Source organism: Oculina patagonica, chromosome 14, assembly GCF_052425735.1.
Source record: "Oculina patagonica isolate OP01 chromosome 14, crgOcupat, whole genome shotgun sequence".
Taxonomy (NCBI): domain Eukaryota; kingdom Metazoa; phylum Cnidaria; class Anthozoa; order Scleractinia; family Oculinidae; genus Oculina; species Oculina patagonica.
In genome coordinates, this window is record NC_135771.1 from 5,290,623 (window position 1) to 5,308,983 (window position 18,361).

At 38.5% G+C, this 18,361-nt stretch overlaps 2 protein-coding genes across 2 annotated transcripts; one reads left to right on the forward strand and one right to left on the reverse strand.

Moving 5' to 3' along the window:
• The first annotated feature begins 324 nt into the window (after positions 1–324).
• Positions 325–7,341, forward strand: LOC144639215 (uncharacterized). Its single transcript, XM_078498490.1, has 6 exons — positions 325–461; positions 2,188–2,866; positions 3,135–3,320; positions 4,130–4,204; positions 4,575–4,658; positions 5,287–7,341. The coding sequence occupies exons 2-6, from the start codon at positions 2,200–2,202 to the stop codon at positions 5,580–5,582; spliced, it is 1,308 nt and encodes a 435-aa protein (XP_078354616.1). The 5' UTR covers positions 325–461; positions 2,188–2,199; the 3' UTR covers positions 5,583–7,341.
• Positions 7,342–8,619: 1,278 nt separating this feature from the next.
• Positions 8,620–16,777, reverse strand: LOC144639214 (uncharacterized). The gene is made up of 3 exons (XM_078498489.1): positions 16,639–16,777; positions 11,987–15,467; positions 8,620–11,531 (listed from the first exon to the last, which is right to left on the reverse strand). Exon 2 carries the CDS (start codon positions 15,459–15,461, stop codon positions 11,988–11,990), a length of 3,474 nt encoding a protein of 1,157 aa, XP_078354615.1. The 5' UTR covers positions 15,462–15,467; positions 16,639–16,777; the 3' UTR covers positions 8,620–11,531; position 11,987.
• Positions 16,778–18,361: the final 1,584 nt, after the last annotated feature.

Genomic DNA, 18,361 nt, shown 5'->3' on the forward strand with positions numbered 1-18,361 from the left:
ACTATTTTTTTATATACATATTGTGTTTGCATGCAATTTATTTTGTCTTTTTAGGCCCTGCAAACAATTTTTTTTCGTACGCATTTACATTTCGAAATTACGGCTGACACATTTCCATAAAAACAATGGCGATAGCTGTAGAGATGGAGGCTTCATAATCGGTACTAAGATCAAGCGACACATGCATGTTATTTAAAGAAATATCCAGCTTACTACTTTTTCTATCAGAATCAACATTGCAATCTTTTCCGAGAATGACACACTAATTGATGTGCGTATTCGTGACCGGAAGTCAGATGGGGATATTGAATCGCCAGACGCCAGGGGTTTTAACCGCAGTGATACGTCACGCTAGACGCGGAAGTCGATTAAAAATTTAATGGACTAGTCATTCACCCAACTCGAAGAAGCCATTTCAGTTTAACTGCGTTCATCAAAAGCTCAAAGCTACAGGGCACGAGGTAATTCATGTTTGTGTATCTTTATAACCGATTCAGTTGAACTTCTTACGCTTCTACAAATTAATACATGAACTAAAATTATAATCAGACATACAGTTGAAGCTCTCCTTACGCTCACACTCGTAAGCGAACAGCTTTAGGTCCTTTTATAGTTACGACCATTGACTGTGAAACCCCGTTTGTTTTCACTCAAACTCTGTACTTTAATTATTATAAAGCTCTCTTAAGTGATCGTTTCCGAACTCGATTTCTAACTGGTCTGCTTCGACTCTAATCTCTCGTAAGCGAGAACTGAACAATTCTAATTCGGTCTTAGTCAGCATTAAAATAACGTATGAAATACTTCATTGCATTTACCGTGATAAATGTTTTAAATTTTAAAAGTTCCAGATGTTTAATGCTTGGAAACGCTTGGAGAAAGAGAGGCTGATTTGAGAGAGAACCGAGAAACCTTTAGGCTCGGCTAAATCAGTATAAGCGATCAGACTTCATGTGTGTGGTCGAGTTACGACCTTTTTGAATTCCCAAGGTGGTCGCTCAGGCGAGAGCTTTGACTTTACATCGGACTTCTGAGTTTTAATAAGATTGTTGGCTTTTTCAAACTTCAAGTGTCACGGAAACACAAATTACACGCAAAACAACAACATTAGTTTTGCTAACAGCTAGCTTTAGTTTAAATCGGTTGACTTAATTTTGTCTCTTCACAATAGTTCATCGTTCGCGAAAGTAGCCTGCGGTGTTTTGATTAATGCAAAATTTGCATTTAACTCTTTCTAGCTAGAAAAAAAATATTTTTGCAATTTATAAGTGAATTACTATATAACATATACTCTACAACAATATTATATATTAAATTTCTTTACCGATAAAAATAGTTGTTAAAGTTTTAATTTTTCTTTAGATATAATTTAAATGCAAAATTTTTATTTATATAAATCACCGCTGATAGCACAGTATGGTCAGATACGCATATCGAAAATGAAAGGGGGTTTTTCCCTTGTCAGTACTTTGTTTTCACTGTTTTGATTAAATTGCTTCCCTATTGTTCTCTCAATCGAAACCGGATGTCGCTTCGATAAGCGACAATAACTATATCACGCTACAGAACCGCGAGTCACACCACGAATAACAGGCTCGAAAAATTCACCGGGACATCTCTAAACAAAGAACATCTCTAAACAAAGATCTACTATTCTCGGAAGAATATTCATGTGGTATTTTGTGGAAATTCTATGAGAATTATAGACTGCCATGTATTAGTTTTCATTTGACACTTGCGATCCGCCATCCCAGCGTTTCAATTTTTTTAAACAGAAGCACCGTTTCGGCTGATTCATCCAAGTTAAGGCCTAGGCGTTATTCAAGTAAAAAGGTTTGAAAAGGGATGCAGTATTTCTATTGTATTTGTGCTGTTTTTTATTTTTTTAAGATTGAAAGCGTGCGAGAGCAGTAATAGCTTAAGTTTTTATAGTACATTTCAATGTCCCACCCAGTTTCTCTTGGCTTCTATCTTGCGGATGGGAACTTGTAATGTTTTGTTAGAACTAAAACCAAAATGAGTCTTTGGGCTTGTTTGTATTTGGGGTCCTTATTGTTGCAAGTCTATTTTTTGTTGTTGTTTTTCAGATTTGGGTGCCTTATTTTCGGAGAGAAGGCTAATTTCGAAATCTTTTGATATCAGTCATTTCATATTAAAAATTACTGCTTGTTTAAATTGTTTTCGTAGGGAGCAAGCAAAATGAGTGGTCCACCCCAGCTCAGTGACGAGATCAAAATTCCGAAAGAGAGCGATCTTCCAAGTAAGTCCACATCACTTCCTAGTGAGAGTGTCGTAGACTTTCTGCTACTGACAGTCAAACCCTGCGAGTTTCTCAGTTGCTTTATCTACCTACAAAATCCGTCAAGATACTACAAGAAAGGTCTTGGCCATGTGTACATTGGTAAAATGGGAGACGAAGATGAAGACGAGAAATTAAAAGTTGCCCTGATGAAATGCGACATGGGGTCCGGAGTTGGCGGGTCAGCAATGGCTGTGAAAAACGCCGTCACCACTTTGAAGCCCAAGGGTGTCCTCTGCGTGGGATTTTGCGGTGGAATGAACGCCAAAAAAGCCAAGCTGGGGGACGTGGTGTTGTCATCCTCGTTAATCTCGTATGCTCCTGTCAAGGTTACGACAGACGGCATCCAACATCGTGGTTCAATTGTTCCCTTGTTTAAAAACCTGAATGACCTCGTAAGCCATGCAGGCGACGGCTGGAAACCACCAGTTAAAGACAGCGAACAAGGAGGGAAGGTAGTCCCTGGCAAGATGCTAAGCGGCCCCGAGCTGGTAAATGACACAAATGAACGAGACAGACTGCTAAAGCAGTATCCTGATGCGATTGCTATTGAAATGGAAGGCGAAGGTAAGCTATCGTAATGTAACGTAACGTGCTTAGGCATCCAGTTCACTGAGAGCTGTAACTCCCAGCCTTCCCCCTAACATGCTTGACCAGTTCATTGAAGGTTTAACTGCCAATCTACCGCGTCAAAATATTACGACAAAGACAAAAAAATTGTTAAGGGCCCAGAAACCTTTTGGGCTCAAAACTTCGGGATATGAGGCTTCTGGGGTTTAAACTCCTCTTCTGGAACCCTTATCAATCGTAACATTTTTTTTTTTTTCTGTTGAAGGCGTTTATACAGCTGCTCACGATCTTCAAACAGAGTGGGTCGTTGTTAAAGGAATATCTGACTATGCAGATGGTACCAAAGATGATACCGAGGCCTGGAAAACCTTTGCAAGTGTCATGGCAGCTTCTGTGGTTGCTAATATCTTAAACAACCCGGTGATTTTCGAAGAATGGCCTCACTATGGAGGTAACTAATTCTGAGATTATACCGAGGGTCGATAATGTAAACAAATTTAAGGCAGCGTTTAGGAAAGTTGTGGTTAAAACCAGGTTTAAAGTATAATATAGTCACACTTGTCACACCATCTCTAAACGCGGTCTACCGGCGTCCTGAACTATGACGGCTCTATTGTTTCTCGTTGTAATACCCGTGGTACTGATAAGATTTAGCATTCACCTACCGGTGGTTTACAGACCCGTATTACCGAACTGTCGAGAGAGGCATTGTGTATTACGCGAACAATCTCCAATATATTGCAAACTCAATTTCGTTCTTCTTCAGTGCTTCTTGCCGAATATCTGCATGAAGGCTTACTGACCTTACTAATCATAATTTTCAACTTACAAAAGTAAATTAGCCCCGCCTTGACGAATATGGAAAGCTGACGTTTCTCGAGTTAGTGCTGCTGCGTCGAGTCAGATGAAAGGTGAATCGCGTGTGCATTTATATAGCCAAGGAAAAAGTTATGTTATTGCAGTAAAAGACAGTTATGAATGAATACACAAAGCGTCTGTTGATCTTGTAGGTAGCTGAGCCAATGAAAAGATTTGCATGCCCTGGGATTATTCCTTGATTATTAAAGTAATAGAGAAATTGAAGGCCGAGTAGTTAAAAAAGTTGTTGACTAAACCTTGCTTTTTGTCTGAACAAAGTCTAACATAGGTTTGTTTAAAGAATCGGCCTCAGTGAAACGAGCCGCAATAAATTGCTAATTTTTGTGTCGATCTTTCTTGTCAAATCTGATAAAATAAACGACGTTTTTAATTCTATTGCAGGGGCTTCAGCTGTCGCTCCAAAGAGACCCTGCACCCGATCGTCCTTAGCTTCCGCTTCTAGTCAGGGCGACAAAGGTGTGCTTTTTTCTAATATAATTTTGTATTGCTACGTAGATAAGAATACACTTTATCTGTAATTGATGTGATATCTCAAACACAGGAAAGAGTGCTGCATCACTTTTCCAAACGCGGAGAAGAGAGTTGAAATTACGACGCGCAGCGGAGTATTTTTGACGAATTTCGGTGGTGAATTCCTTTGTTTTAAAGTGAAGAACACTTTCTCCTGGTTTGAGAAATTTTGAGTCAAAGTTGGCCAAATATCAGACAACAACTTGCAGAGGCTGGCAATGATCTGTCGATGTTGTGCAAATTTTCTTGTAAAATTTTTGCGTTGAACTTTCGTGTCTAAACTGAAAAGAAAAGTAAAAAACATTTGTCTTACCAGGGACGCTTGCAGAGACTTCAGGTGTTGCAAAGAAAGCACGCAAGGAGCCTTCCTCGAGCTCCGCTTCTAATCGAGACGACAACGGTGAGTATTTTCTTTTGGTATACTTAACAATTATTCCACGAGCGCGCGTTGGATATGAGATGGTAGATGGCCATAACGATCTCATATCCAATAAACGCGAGTGAAATAATTGTTTTATTAAAAACGCCAAAAGAATTGCAATATTTGAGATCCCCAGCTGTTTTTGTTGACGCGTAACGGCTACCAGATTTGTGGTCAATAGTATATGAGCTCATATACCATTGCCTGTTAACCAATCAAAGCTCAGGAATTGCAATATACCATTGCTAGTTTTTAATAATAATAACTATTCACCTCAGTGTCAGTGGATTTTTGTCTAGTTGATTCCTGTCGACAAGTACAGTTTTTGCGCACGAGTTGCTCGGAGGTGAATAGCAAAGGATATCCGGCGTTTGAGTAGCCAATCAGCGCGCGGCAAAAACGCTATCCACTGTTTGACTGAGCCCGTATAATGTATACTAAATGTTTCTATCATATGCCAACTATTCCTTAATTATTAAAAAATATGCAATGAGTATGCCTTAAGTTATGTAGTCTTTACGTTTTAAAACTGCATGAGTCATTCAGCTTGTAACGTTGCTAAGATAAGAGTACACTTTCTGAATATTTTATATTTGATATTTCATAGTCAAAGATGGCGAAGTATCGAAGGATGATTTGGAGAAGCTGGCTAATCTCCTTGGAGCTAAATGGGAGAGTTTAGGGCGTCGGCTACTAAAGGACAGGTTGGACTGTGAATCAGTGCTAACTGGATTGCGAACGAATGTCCAAGAGTTCTCGGCGTTGTCGGCAAAGGCACTCAAGATGTTGATGCTATGGAAAGAAACTAAAGGAAAATATGCAACTTATCATGCTCTGAAAGAAGCCTTATGTCATGATTTTGTACAGTGCCGACTTTTCGCAGAACAAATTTGCGACAAATGAGCTAAGTACGCCAAAAACTCAAACCACTTTTCCCTTCAGTTGGATTTTCTCCTCGCAATATCAATACGTAGTCAAGAGAAAAGCTCACGAAAATTACTAAAATGATCATCAAAGGGAAATTGCTTTGCAATTTGATCTTTAAACAAATTCTTCCAACTAATACTATAAGAAAATGTATGGAGACCAGTTAGGAGAATTGAATGTCCATATGCAAATTCTATCGACAAGCTTATTCTCCTGACTGGGCTTACAGGGTTAGCAGTCGAGGAAACTTAGTCATTAACAAGTCACTTAGTCAACACTTAGTTGATTACGGTAGTTTTAGTTTTGCGATAGGGAATGTTGATATTTACTTTACCTGTCTAGATCTTCTCCCGTTTTTATTTTTTATATATGTTAGAATTTCATGTACAATCAGTGGCGGAACTAGACGAGGTGGCCGCGGGCCATTTTTTAGTATGACATTTTTTTAATGACTACCCCACTTAAACTTTTTTGGGAGTACACACAAAAAAGCACCTCCCCCCCCCCTCCCCCCTTTAGTTAAAAGTCTGGTTCCACCACTGAAAACTGTAATGTTACTTATATTATTGTAAGTCTTTGGTTGTACTTCTTGTAAAACATATACTATAAAGAATAATGAAATACAAAAAGAGAGTTAGGGAAAAAAGTGCAGTTTTTGCCAAGAAGCACTCGTGAAATTTCGGATTTTTATAAATATTCAATCAAAAAATAGCTTGAACACTCGAGAGTACTCCGAAAATTGTCACGTCATCAAGACGGTATAAGCTTTTTAACAACTTCGAGACGAAAACGGCGGGCTCAGTCCGGTCTCAGAGACCAGAAGTCGCCATCAACTGGTATTTATTTCTCCGATTTTAAAATGCACAGATGGTTTGAAACAATAATACAAGTCGATCTTATGAAGACATCAAGACGTTAATTGTGATTGCAACAGCTTAGCTTTAGAACACTCACCAAGAAATTGTGATTCGAATAGAGCGGTTTTCACTTGAGTGTGGAAGGTAATTTGCGTTTGCTTTGGTTTTGCATTGCTACGCTTAGAGATTGGTTTAAAAAACTCCTGCCACTTTCGCAGCTAATCATAAGTAAAACCAAAACCAATCGTGTCTCGCTCGCGCACGTTTTCCCGCGCTTCGTGCCGGCTGCATGTATTGCTTCGAGTTTTGATTGGTTCACTGGATTGTCTGTGTCCTTTGTGATGGGCCAGAGTGATTACTTTGATTTTGGTTTTACAACACTCAATTGAAAACTGCTCTAAGGAACAAATTTAGCTCCAGTTAGCTTTTTCATGATACAAATTACCTGGTACATCGTATTTTTGATCCGATGAAACAAGTTTCTAATTTGTTGTGTTTTTTTTTTATGGAAACATTTATCAAACAGTGATAAATTTGTTGTGATTAATTAATGGAATAACATTTACCAAACAATGTTAAATCTACTAATGCTGAATATTCTTTAACAATGTTAAATCTGCTAATGCTGTATATTCTTAAAAACATCTTTTAGGACTTTCTGATTTCGTAAGATCTTTTTACATTTTCTTAGTTTTTATAACCAATATCTTAATACTTGTTAGAAAACTATACGGCCATATATTATTAGACATTTCAGAGTGTAGTAACGCTATATACTTTTACGAGTCTTGTAGTATTTTTGCGAGTCAAAATCAAAGGCGCTTTGTTAGCCCACTCGTGAATGAGAATACTAAATGTATTGGTGTAGAGCTATGAAATGATTCTGTCTTTTTGTGAGCGGCATGTTAGTATAGAAGTTGTTTGAAGGGAGATATGATCACGTTGGTTCCTTGTGTTTACAGCGGACGCGGGTAATCCATTCAAAAGCCTTCGTTATATAACACTAATTTCTACCATAAAGTGCAAGCTTGCTAACGCGTTGTGTAGTGGGAATGCGTTGGCCCTACAGTCCAGTTTTTTTTTACGACAATCTATTTTACAATTTTATACGACGTCTTTTCTTTTCTTTCTCCTTTTTTTTATGAATCTATTAGAGATGCAAATCAAGGACTATACAGTATATTATTAAAAGGCAACAAAATTCGTCAGTTTGGCGAGCTTTTTCACGATAAATTATTTACGTATCATGACTATCGATTATCGTACAATACGCTTGGAACTATAAAACATTCAGAGACTGCTAAAATTGGACTTTATTCATACAATTGTCCTGAAATCAACCTTTTAATACCCAATACAGTCGCAGTCCACAGTTCGTGCCTGGAAAATCTAATAAATTCCATCAAAACACGGAATATCAGTTTAGTGCTTCGAAGATTTTCATATTTTCTCTAAGATTATTTCTTCCATTTGTCATGTGAAATTCTTAAGAGCTATAAATCGAGCCATTCGAAGAAGCTTTTATACATACAAGCCATTAAACTTTGAACCTACGGTATCGGTCAGCGGGATAGGAACAACACAAAGAAATCTATATGCTAATTTTCAGCCCAAATGATACGTAAGCCCAAGTGGTCAAGCGGTTAGGGGTTTGGTCTCCAAAATTATAGTTGATGTTAGGAGTCGCCGGTTCAAACCTCAGAAGTGTAAAACAAAAAGTTAAAAAAAAAAACACAAGGAAAATTAATTAATCATAAATTAAAGTTAACAGCCCATAATTTAATGGAAAATTATTATTCATAAATTAAAGTTAACAGCCCATCGACCGACCGACTGACCGAGTGAAAATTTGCCTATCACTTTCCATAACCATACTCGTTTCATTACATTCACGAGTAATAAAAATCACAAGGCCTTATATATGCAATGTAAGAAACGTTCATATGGCTTTTCAATAAACGAGAAAAAATGAGTGGAAAAGATTAATTGTCTGCTTTACTACCGGAATCACAAAGTAAAGATGCTCTCCTTACAATATTAGTTTATTGCCAAATAGACATCTATAGTGAGAAGGCGGGAGGAAATCGTGACATAACCCTGCCTCCCCAACAAGTTCTCATGACTGCAATTAAACAAACAGTAAGTGAATTGCTCTTTTGATCAGTCTAGGCATTGGATGGGTTAAACGGTTTTGCATATGACCTACAACCAAACAAACATTTTACGCAAGGTAGCACATTTACTGAAGTACCCATTAAGAATCATTTATAACAAATCACTCTCAACAGGCATAATTCCACAACAACTTAAAGTTTCGTTAATTACCCCTATACACAAAAGCGAAGATGAAACGTTATTCTCAAACTACAGACCAATAGCTGTTCTTCCATGTTTTTCAAAAATATTAGAAAAACCCATGTACAAACGAATCATCAACTTTATTGAAAAACATAGGATATTATATAACGATCAGTATGGCTTTCGCAAAAATCATTCAATAGCTGTTCTTCCATGTTTCTCAAAAATATTAGAAAAACTCATGTACAAACGAATCATCAACTTTATTGAAAAACATAGGATATTATATAACGATCAGTATGGCTTTCGCAAAAATCATTCAACAGAGATGGCAATAACTACTCTAACAACAAAAATTACAGAAGTGTTAGAAAATAATATGTTTACTGTTGGAATATTTCTTGATCTATCCAAAGCATTTGACACTGTAAATCACTCAATACTTATTGGAAAACTAGAGCATTATGGTATAAGAGGTATCGCTCTTAAATGGTTTAAGAACTACCTTACTAACAGAAGTCAGGTTGTAAAATATAAGAACGTATTATCACGCAAACAAACAATCTTATGTGGAGTACCTCAAGGTTCTGTTTTACGACCACTACTTTTTCTGTTATATATTAATGATATTCACAGGAGCTCACAAATACTCTCATTTATTCTTTTTGCTGACGATACAAACATATTCTGCTCAGACAGCAACATTCAGGCATTGAAAAAAACTGTAAATGAAGAACTTAAGAACGTTTCCAATTGGTTAAAAGCTAACAAACTATCCCTCAACATTAAAAAGACTCAGTTAGTGATATTCAAATCAATAAACAAAAAACTTAAACAACAAGTCAATATTAGATTGGATGACTCAGATATTAAGCAGGTAGAATCAGCCAGATTTCTAGGAGTACGTATAGATGAAAATCCTGACTGGAAGCAACAAATAAGTCACACTTGCAACAAAATTGCTAAAACAATTGGTATATTATGCAGAGCAAGACATTATTTACCTCGTGTTGTTATGCGTAGTTTATATTATGCATTGATTTATCCATATCTAAGTTATGGTAACACCGCGTGGGGAAATACATACTCATCAAGATTACAATCAGTAAGAAGATTACATAAGAAAATTATAAGGATAATAACTTTTTTAAATTTTACAGACCATACCAGTCCTCTTTTTAAAGAATTATCAATTTTAACCCTAGAGAGATAAACAATGAGGCCATTGCTTTGTTTATGTTTCGTTACTTTAATAATATGCTACCAATATCTTTCCATAATTTTTTTCAAGTAAACAAGGACATTCACAAATACAATCAGTTTTTTAGTTTTTAGTTAAGTATTTTAAATATTTTTAGCTTAGCATTATTAATAGTATTTTAGGTATTTTAATTGTGTCCCCAATTAGTCCATAAGGGCTAAACACACAGACACGGTAATAAAGTTTTTATCTTATCTTTATCTTACAACACACGATCATCCTCCAACGTTCACAAAATCCAAGCGCGTACTAACTACCAAATACACTCAGTAAAATTTAAGGGAATATCAGTATGGAATAATCTCCCATCAACAATCAAAGAAATTAAAACAACTAGCTTATTCAGGAAAAAGATTAAAACACATCTTCTCAAACAGACAAACGAAGACTTTAGTCAGTATCACTAAATAAAATAAAATAATCAACATACTATATGCTATATACTGTAACCTACCTGTCACAGCCATGTATATCTAATTTGTTACAATTGTAAACTTGCACAGGGGCTCTCCTCGTAAAGCCCTCAAGGGTTTGCTGAGAACTCCTGCCCAGTATATTTAAACTTTATGACAATTCTTGTAATACACATAAAAGGGCAAATAACTGATTGATTGATTGATTGATTGATTGATTGATTGATTGATTGATAGAACACTTGGTTGATTATCAACTGGAAGTTGACAAAGGTAAATAAACCGCCGTAGCAAAAATGGAAAGGCTGACGGGTCGAACGTTGGCCCTTCGTCAGAGCAAACGAAGATGAACCGCCAATGCTCGAAACGTCACCTTTTTAAAGTTCGCTACAGCGGTTTATTTACTTGCATCAACTTCCAGTTGAGAATCAAACAAGTGTTTCACTTGCCTGCCGACACAGCACAACAATTTCTTTAGAAACTAATAACTTTGCGCGTATGTAGAAACCACCCCATAGTGGGGAAAAATAATCAATGTCTTGATTGGAAAACTAAAAACAACACCCCTTTTCATTGCACTGCTAAATGCTTACTGTTAAGCCTTGGATCCAAAGAAGCGAAAGGGAATAAATGCCTAAATTAAATTCACTCCGAAGTAACTCCACCAAAGTTAATCTCGTTTGCTTGTCACTTTAAATTTTATCGCCCGGGAGACAAAGTTGGTTACAATGAAGCTACGGTTTTGTCATTTAGATCCACAGAAGTAATTCCTTTGCAAACATTAGGATTCATAGCGAGTATTTGGCAAAACTAAATAAAATAAACTTTAATCAGCCGTGACACAGTCCCTTTAAGAACTTTCTCTTCGTTCAATGACCGTCATCACCTAAAATGACGTGTACTAAAACTTGTAACTTAGTAGACTTTTTTCTCTGATCATATCATATATGTTGCATTTTCTAACCGAAAATTTTTCAATAATTCATCAACCTTCAAAGGTAGAAGCTACATATGATTACTAATTAATCACATTACCATGTTTTGTACGGAAATGTTTCTTACGAGGACTTTCCATCTAGCTTTCTCCGGCTCTTTCCTGGAACAAAAGACATTTACTTTGTTAGAGATGACGAGTGCAAAACAAACAAAAAAACATAACTGTTCAAAAGCTCTGCAGTTAACAAAAATGTTTTGTACTTGTAATCCTTTCGAGTAAACATCCGAAAGCTTCCGCAATGGAGCGTCAAAACACAATCATAATAGTTATGTCAGTGAAACTACAGACCAAAGAAGCCAGACAAAAGACGTACCGGTACAAGAATTAGATATATATCGTGGTTAAAACAACTATAGAAACACTGGAAATGGTTTCTTATAGTGTTTAAAACAGCAATGTAGAAAGCTGCAGCGAGAGGTCAGTTGTGGCGTATACATGTAGAAAAAGCCTTATTGCTACCTTCCTACTAAAAAAGATACTATTAAATGTCATCAAAAGAGGGCTACATGCAATTACGACGTGCACACAGAGTACTAATGGAAAATTGCACGTACCTTACAAACTATCTTGTCCCATCTCTTCCAAGTTATCAAAGGTGACGTCATCTCCGATGAGGACAAACGGGGCCCAGTAAAGTGGGGATGTGAATTCCTCTGAGCGTCTCAAAGCAGCTGTGGCCTGGTAAAGAGCTTCACTTGATTTCTTCCCGAGCTTTAAATGCCAGTAAAAGCTGCGCATGAACTCGATGGTAGCGTTGTCATCAATGGCCCACAGCGAGGCGAGGACTGACCTTGCACCTGCACCCAAAAATGCTCGAGCGATACCAATAACTCCCTCGGCTCGAATGTGGCCCCTGGCACTGTGGCAGCAGCTGAGAACAACAAGTTTGGCTCGCACTTTAGCGTTTTGTACTTCGGCCATTGTAAGCACAACATCTTCTTCATCAAGGATTGGCTTGCGCTTTTGAGGAGGAGGGGCGAACGCAATTTCGCCTGTTTCGTGGTTTCCGTGGGCTGCAATATGGACCAAGGCTGCCCTCCCCAGCTCTTCCAGAAAACGATCTTTTGTCGCTTCCTGTCCTACAAGGGGTATAACTCCAATCATCTTGGCAATTTCTCGAGCTTCTTCGTTGGCATGCTCCAGCCTTGTTATTAACTTTGGTTCTTGTCTTGATTTGAGTTTCACAGAGCCAACGTCTGGATCCCCAACAATTACAGCTCCCTTCTGACTGTGGTAATCAGGTGGACACTCAAAAATTGCTTTCATTATTGACAAGGATGGAATCACTCTTATTCTGTGTTTCTCTGCCAGACTTTCGTTGCTTTCATTTCGAAGAGCCGCAAAAGGAACCCTGTGGAGTTCCGCATCAGGAACTATAATAAGGTCGGTGGTTGCTTGGTCAGGCGGCACGCAGGAAAACAATCTGTCGTAGAGCTTCTCCAGCGCACTTGGTCTATCTGTTGGGATGATACGCTTAGATGAAATGCCGCTCGTCAGATTTTCATCCAGGTTTTCTGGCTCTTGGTCGATTTCTTCGTTCTGTTCTCTTCGTCGACTTTCTCTCGGTAAAAAGGAGCGATCTTCGCAATTTACAGGCTTAACATTAACGCCAATTTCAACGAGTGCTTCCTCTAGCAGATTCTTCCATTCGGTTGCTTCACCCACGAACTTGGGGCCACCATTTGGCTGAAAGCTCCATAATATCACATTCTCTTTTCCCTTTCCAGACAGAGCATAGTATATGATGTGACCTCCTAACCGTGAAGCGACCTCACGCATCTTCTCTTCACTGATTGGTTCTCTTTTCCCGCCCTTTGGGTCATGTTGGCCGTAGGATGCCACCATCATGTCAGCAAGAGCTGTGGAACGTGCACGCTCGGTAACGAGAAATGCTTCTTCATCTTTATCTTGCTGAAGAAGACATTGTGTATAGAGACGGTAAGCGCTGGCCTGCACGTCACTTAAAGAAATCTTGAATGTATCCTTTTCAAAGAGAAGTCGTTTAACCTCCGCGTACAGGTCGGTACATTGTTCTAAGTGATTGCAAGCCGTTTCAAACTTCTGCAGCTTTGAATACGAGATGCCAAGGTCAAAGTGGCAAGAACCCATCTTGTCTAAGCTTCTCATTGTTTCCGCAAAAGACAAAGCCTTTTGCTGAAATTCAATGGCTTTTGTCAGCTCTCCCAATTGCAAATACACCTTTCCAAGGTTTAAGCATCCTGACATTTCACCGTCTATTTCTCCTATAGAGTTTGAAATAGAGATTTGCTTCTCATTATGCTTAATGGCTTGCTTGTAATTCCCAATGCGGTAGTTGACCATTCCAATATTGCCATAGGCGGTTGCTTCTCCCTGTTTTTCTTCCAAATCTTCACAAAGCGAGAGATGTTGCAAATGACATTCGAGCTCTTTTTGGTGGTTCCCAATGCGGTTGTAAGCAGTTCCTAGACATCCAAGCATCTGCCCCTCCATTCGCTTGTCTCCAACAGCTTTAGCGTAAGGTACGGCTTTCTCGTATATTACCACAGCCTCTGAATACATTCCAAGGGCCTGAAAGGCATTTCCCAAATTAGCGTAGGAGGCACCTTCAAGTGGCTTATCTCTGATAGCCAGAGCAATGTCAAGGCTTTGCTGGTAGCATTCAATGGACTTGTTATAATTTCCAAGCTGGAAATAAATGTTTCCTACCTTCTCGACTGACCTTCCTTCTCCTCCTCTATTCCCCAGTTCCTTGTTAATAGCAAGATTAAATTCATGATGCTCTAGTGCCCTTTCGAAGTTTCCGAGCGAATAGTATATGCTTCCCAGGTAGGCATTTGCCAGCCCTTCGGCGGCCTTGTCACCAATTGACTTGGAAATGTCCAAGAACTTGTTTTGCATCTGTATGGCTTCTTCGTAATTGCCTAAAGATCTATGAGTGTTTCCTAGGAAACCATAGGCAAAGCCCTCAGTGGCTTTATCCCCAATTTCTTTTGATAGTTGCAATAGTTTTTCAAGATTTTTTTGCGCTTCTCTATTTTCTCCTAAGGAAAATTGCGCTCTTCCAATTCTTCCAATGGCATTCGCTTGCGCTGCCTTATTTTTAAGCGTTTTTGCGATAGACAGCTGGTCTTCATAAAGACCAATCGCTTTCCGTGTTTCGCCACGGCAATGATAGACATTTCCAAGGGAACCCAATGCCTCTCCCTCGCCAAACGTGTCCCCTGTCTCTTTGCAGATTGCCAGCTGCTGTTGATAAAGGGCAAAAGCCTTTATATAATCTCCCGTGGAGAGATAAACATTCCCAAGATTTCCACATGCTTTTGCCTGACTCCTCTTCTCATTGACTTCTTTGGCCAACGCTAGGTGCTTCTCGCTGTGAACAATGGCCTCTGGATACCGTCTTGTCTTATAGAAAACACCACCCAGTCCACCATGAGACTCACCGATGGCTGCCTTATCTCCAAGGTTCTCAGCAACGGTCAGACTGTCTTCAAAGTATTTAATGGCACTTTCGTTGTTACCAAGGTCACCACAGGCGACACCCAGGTTGTGCAGAGATTTCCACTTTTGCTTTTGGTCTCCAGTTGTAGAACTAGCATCTAAGGACTTCACATGAAATTCAAGACCTCTTCTCAAGTCTCCTAATTTGGAATAGGCACTACCAACACAGGCATAAGCCAATGCTTCAAGATCTTTGCGACCAGCTTCTTTAGAAATGGAAAGGCATTTCTGACCGTAAGAAAGAGCTTTCTCGTAATCATTCATAGAAAGAAATACATTGGCAAGCTCGCCACAAACCTCGGCCTCCAGGATTTTGTTCGATGCTTCCTGAACCTTTACAAGTGCTTGTTCGAGTATTTCTGCAGCTTGCTGATACGTTTTAAAATGGCAATCTCTAACAAGAAGCTCGCGGGCACTTAAAAGAAGAGTCGAAAGCTGATCTTTTTGCTCTTCTTTCCTTTCAGCTGAGAAAGCCGGTGCACCTTCCGTTTTACTTTTATTTGTTTGTGCTTGAGAACTGTGAGCATCGTTTCGTCTTCCTTCCATGTCTGCCTGGAATGTTTAAATGTTTTGTTAAAATTAAAAACTTCTTAATTTTAACCACATTTATCTTCCATTTATAGCTTAGCTCTATATGAAATTCAGCTATCTAGACATCCTTGCCATGAAAGGACATTTTTATTTATTTATTGATAATCAACACGTGCACTTTACAAAATAAGAGGAGAAGCTTTAACTTTTTTGCCATGATTTGGATCAACAGTCGTGTAAATGGCTCTGTTTTCATACCACTATTAAAAATGAATATAGATGTAAAACTTAATTTACACGAGATCTTTTTTCGTGCAACGTTTCATACCATTGAGCTTCGGCAAGTTAACTAACGACGAAAAACTGAAGCTATTTATCCTTCTTTAGCTCACAACTTTATTCGAAATTCAGCTTCTTTTGATTGTCTTACACGTGTGATCATGCATGTGTGCAAGATGCAATGATTTAGGTAAACAATCATTGTGAAGAAGCGAACATTAATTTAAATTTCCATCACGAAGATGTGAAGAAAATGTATGTGCCCTCATTGCACAAAGGCATAAATAATCGCTCGGGGAAAATATACAAGAAAGCGCCTCTGTTCTAATGTGTCTACTACAGTATGTTCCATGCCACGGATCCCGTGGTGTGTCTACTACAATATGTTCAATTATGTGTAAATGTTATACCCTCTCTGAGGTCTGAGTTTCGTGTGTATACATTCCATTATTTTGACTGGATAGATTAAGGCGAGATATATTTAACTTTTACCGACACTGGCGAAGAAATCGAAACGTTTTGGCCTTATTTTCCAGTTTTGCTGGCTTCTGGCATCTCTTGTTCGTTACATATATACTTATCACGTCAAGCGAAAGCCCTACCTCTGCGATCAGATCTGTCGCAGTAAAAAAGAGCTACTATTGTTTGATCTTGATGCGTGGAATATTCAAATTGAGATGTATTTAGCTATCGTGATCACTATTGCTTTCAACCAAACAGAATATATACTTATTTCGATAAGTTCCTCGCTCAAACGAAAGGAACACACAATTTCATTTTAAAATAACAATATAAATAATATACGAATGAATAATTGGTTGACTTATATGCGCATCACGGCATGTGTTCTCCATTTTCTAACAAAATACACTCATAGCAAAGTAACAATGTAAACCAACACGTTTCAACTCACCCGTTCAAGCTTAAGTTCTTGAACCAGTCATAAAGCAGTTTTACGATATTGAGCCTGTGTGGTTTCCTGCAGTGCTTAAGAGGGGTTTGCGTCTTTGCGAAGAAAAATTCGCCACAAAAGCAAAATGTGCATGTCTACTTTCGTTTTCTGAGAAACGATAAAGGGACTTTCCCGACGTCATTGAATTAAAATAATGCATAGCAACGCAGTGATCAAAACCTTCTCCTTTTACACCGTCCACCACCCCGCTGTTTTCGTGCTCAGGCGACTGGTTTCACCGCGTTTATTTATTTTCTTTTTTCTTTTCTTTTCATTTTCTGGGAGGGGGGGGGGGGGGGGCATGGGAAATCAGGTAAATTCATACCGATAAATTCATAATACCAGAGTGAGATTTTTCTACCCGTTTAAAGTATCAAAACGACTATAATGAGGGCCTAACCCATTCCATTCCGGTATTATGTGTCAACACCTCAATTCTACGAAAAGGAACTCACTCGAGCACGGGAAGGGAGGGGGGGGGGGGCATGAACTCTTCCTCGCTATTGCATCGAACTTGATAAAAAGCGAGGAAAATAAATATAAAAATAATATCTCTTATGTATGAAGTCTCCTCTCGTAGGCGCAAGCGGTTGATAGAACATCTAATGCAAATAAAATGCTCGGTTGTACAGTGGAAATTAGCATAAGGTCAGTACAACAAAAGCGAAACTGATCAGGTTTAAAGGGACACTGTCACGGAGATTTTTCTGCTTTTCAGTAAAAAGTACTAAAATTGGTGAAGTACTCTCGCTTGTACACGAAATGCGCCTAGAGCATCAAGATGGATATATAAAGTAAATTGTTTTTTTGAGGAAGTAGGGAGCCGTTAAAAGTTTTTAGCAGTTTTTCCAGGTAACAAGGGCAGAACTTGAAAAAGTTGAGTTCTAAAGTTCCTGATGGCATCCACAATATATATATCACCTGTTTATAGCTTCAGCACAGAATAATAGTAATTTTTTTTACAAAACTAGGCCACTATCTATAAGTTTCCACACTTCTTTAGGCTCTTGAGTTTTTTGAAGTGAAACTCGTGACAGTATCCCTTTAAAAATGATGTAATGCCCTGCAGCACAGTGGTGGAGGGTGTGGATTCTTCTTGTCCTGGTACCCCGTGGAGGTCTGGAGAAATATCGAAACTAAACTCGGTGGATTACCGGCTATATTATACCGGAAAGGGTGTTAGTAAAAAACGAGATATTGTTTTGATTGTGAAAACGAAAATGATGTTTACTTTGCCATGGGAAAACTACCGAATAATAATAATTTTTCCTCGCTGTTGCATCGATTTTGGTAGAAAGGGAGGTAAATAAATACGTCTCCTCTCATAGAAGCAAGCGGAAGATATCAAAACTAATGCGAATCATACGATTCTTAACCGAAGTGCTATATTTAGGCTAACCGGAATGGATCGCACGCCTCGCTGCCTGACGACCCTTCATTGTTCTTCTTCTGATACGCTTAACCGATTTGAATGAACGAGGTACAGGTTTTATAGTTCTTTTAACTCTTAAAAAATATCGGTAGTTTTGACTTCAAACATTGTGACTTGAATTTGTTAAAAGATTTGGTTAAAAGATTTGGTTCCTATTTTTCTTGAGGCAATGACCTCTTTCAGACAACATTCGATACGTCCGCGTTGATGTGAAATCAAAATACATGTTACGCCTATTTACACAAGCTGTGG

Coding starts and splice junctions, on each gene's coding strand:
- LOC144639215 (XM_078498490.1), top strand. CDS start 2,200: ATGAGTGGTCCACCCCAGCTCAGTGACGAGATCAAAATTCCGAAAGAG. Junction 2,867..3,134: donor TATTGAAATGGAAGGCGAAG/GTAAGCTATCGT, acceptor TTTCTGTTGAAG/GCGTTTATACAGCTGCTCAC. Junction 3,321..4,129: donor AGAATGGCCTCACTATGGAG/GTAACTAATTCT, acceptor ATTCTATTGCAG/GGGCTTCAGCTGTCGCTCCA.
- LOC144639214 (XM_078498489.1), bottom strand. CDS start 15,461: ATGGAAGGAAGACGAAACGATGCTCACAGTTCTCAAGCACAAACAAAT.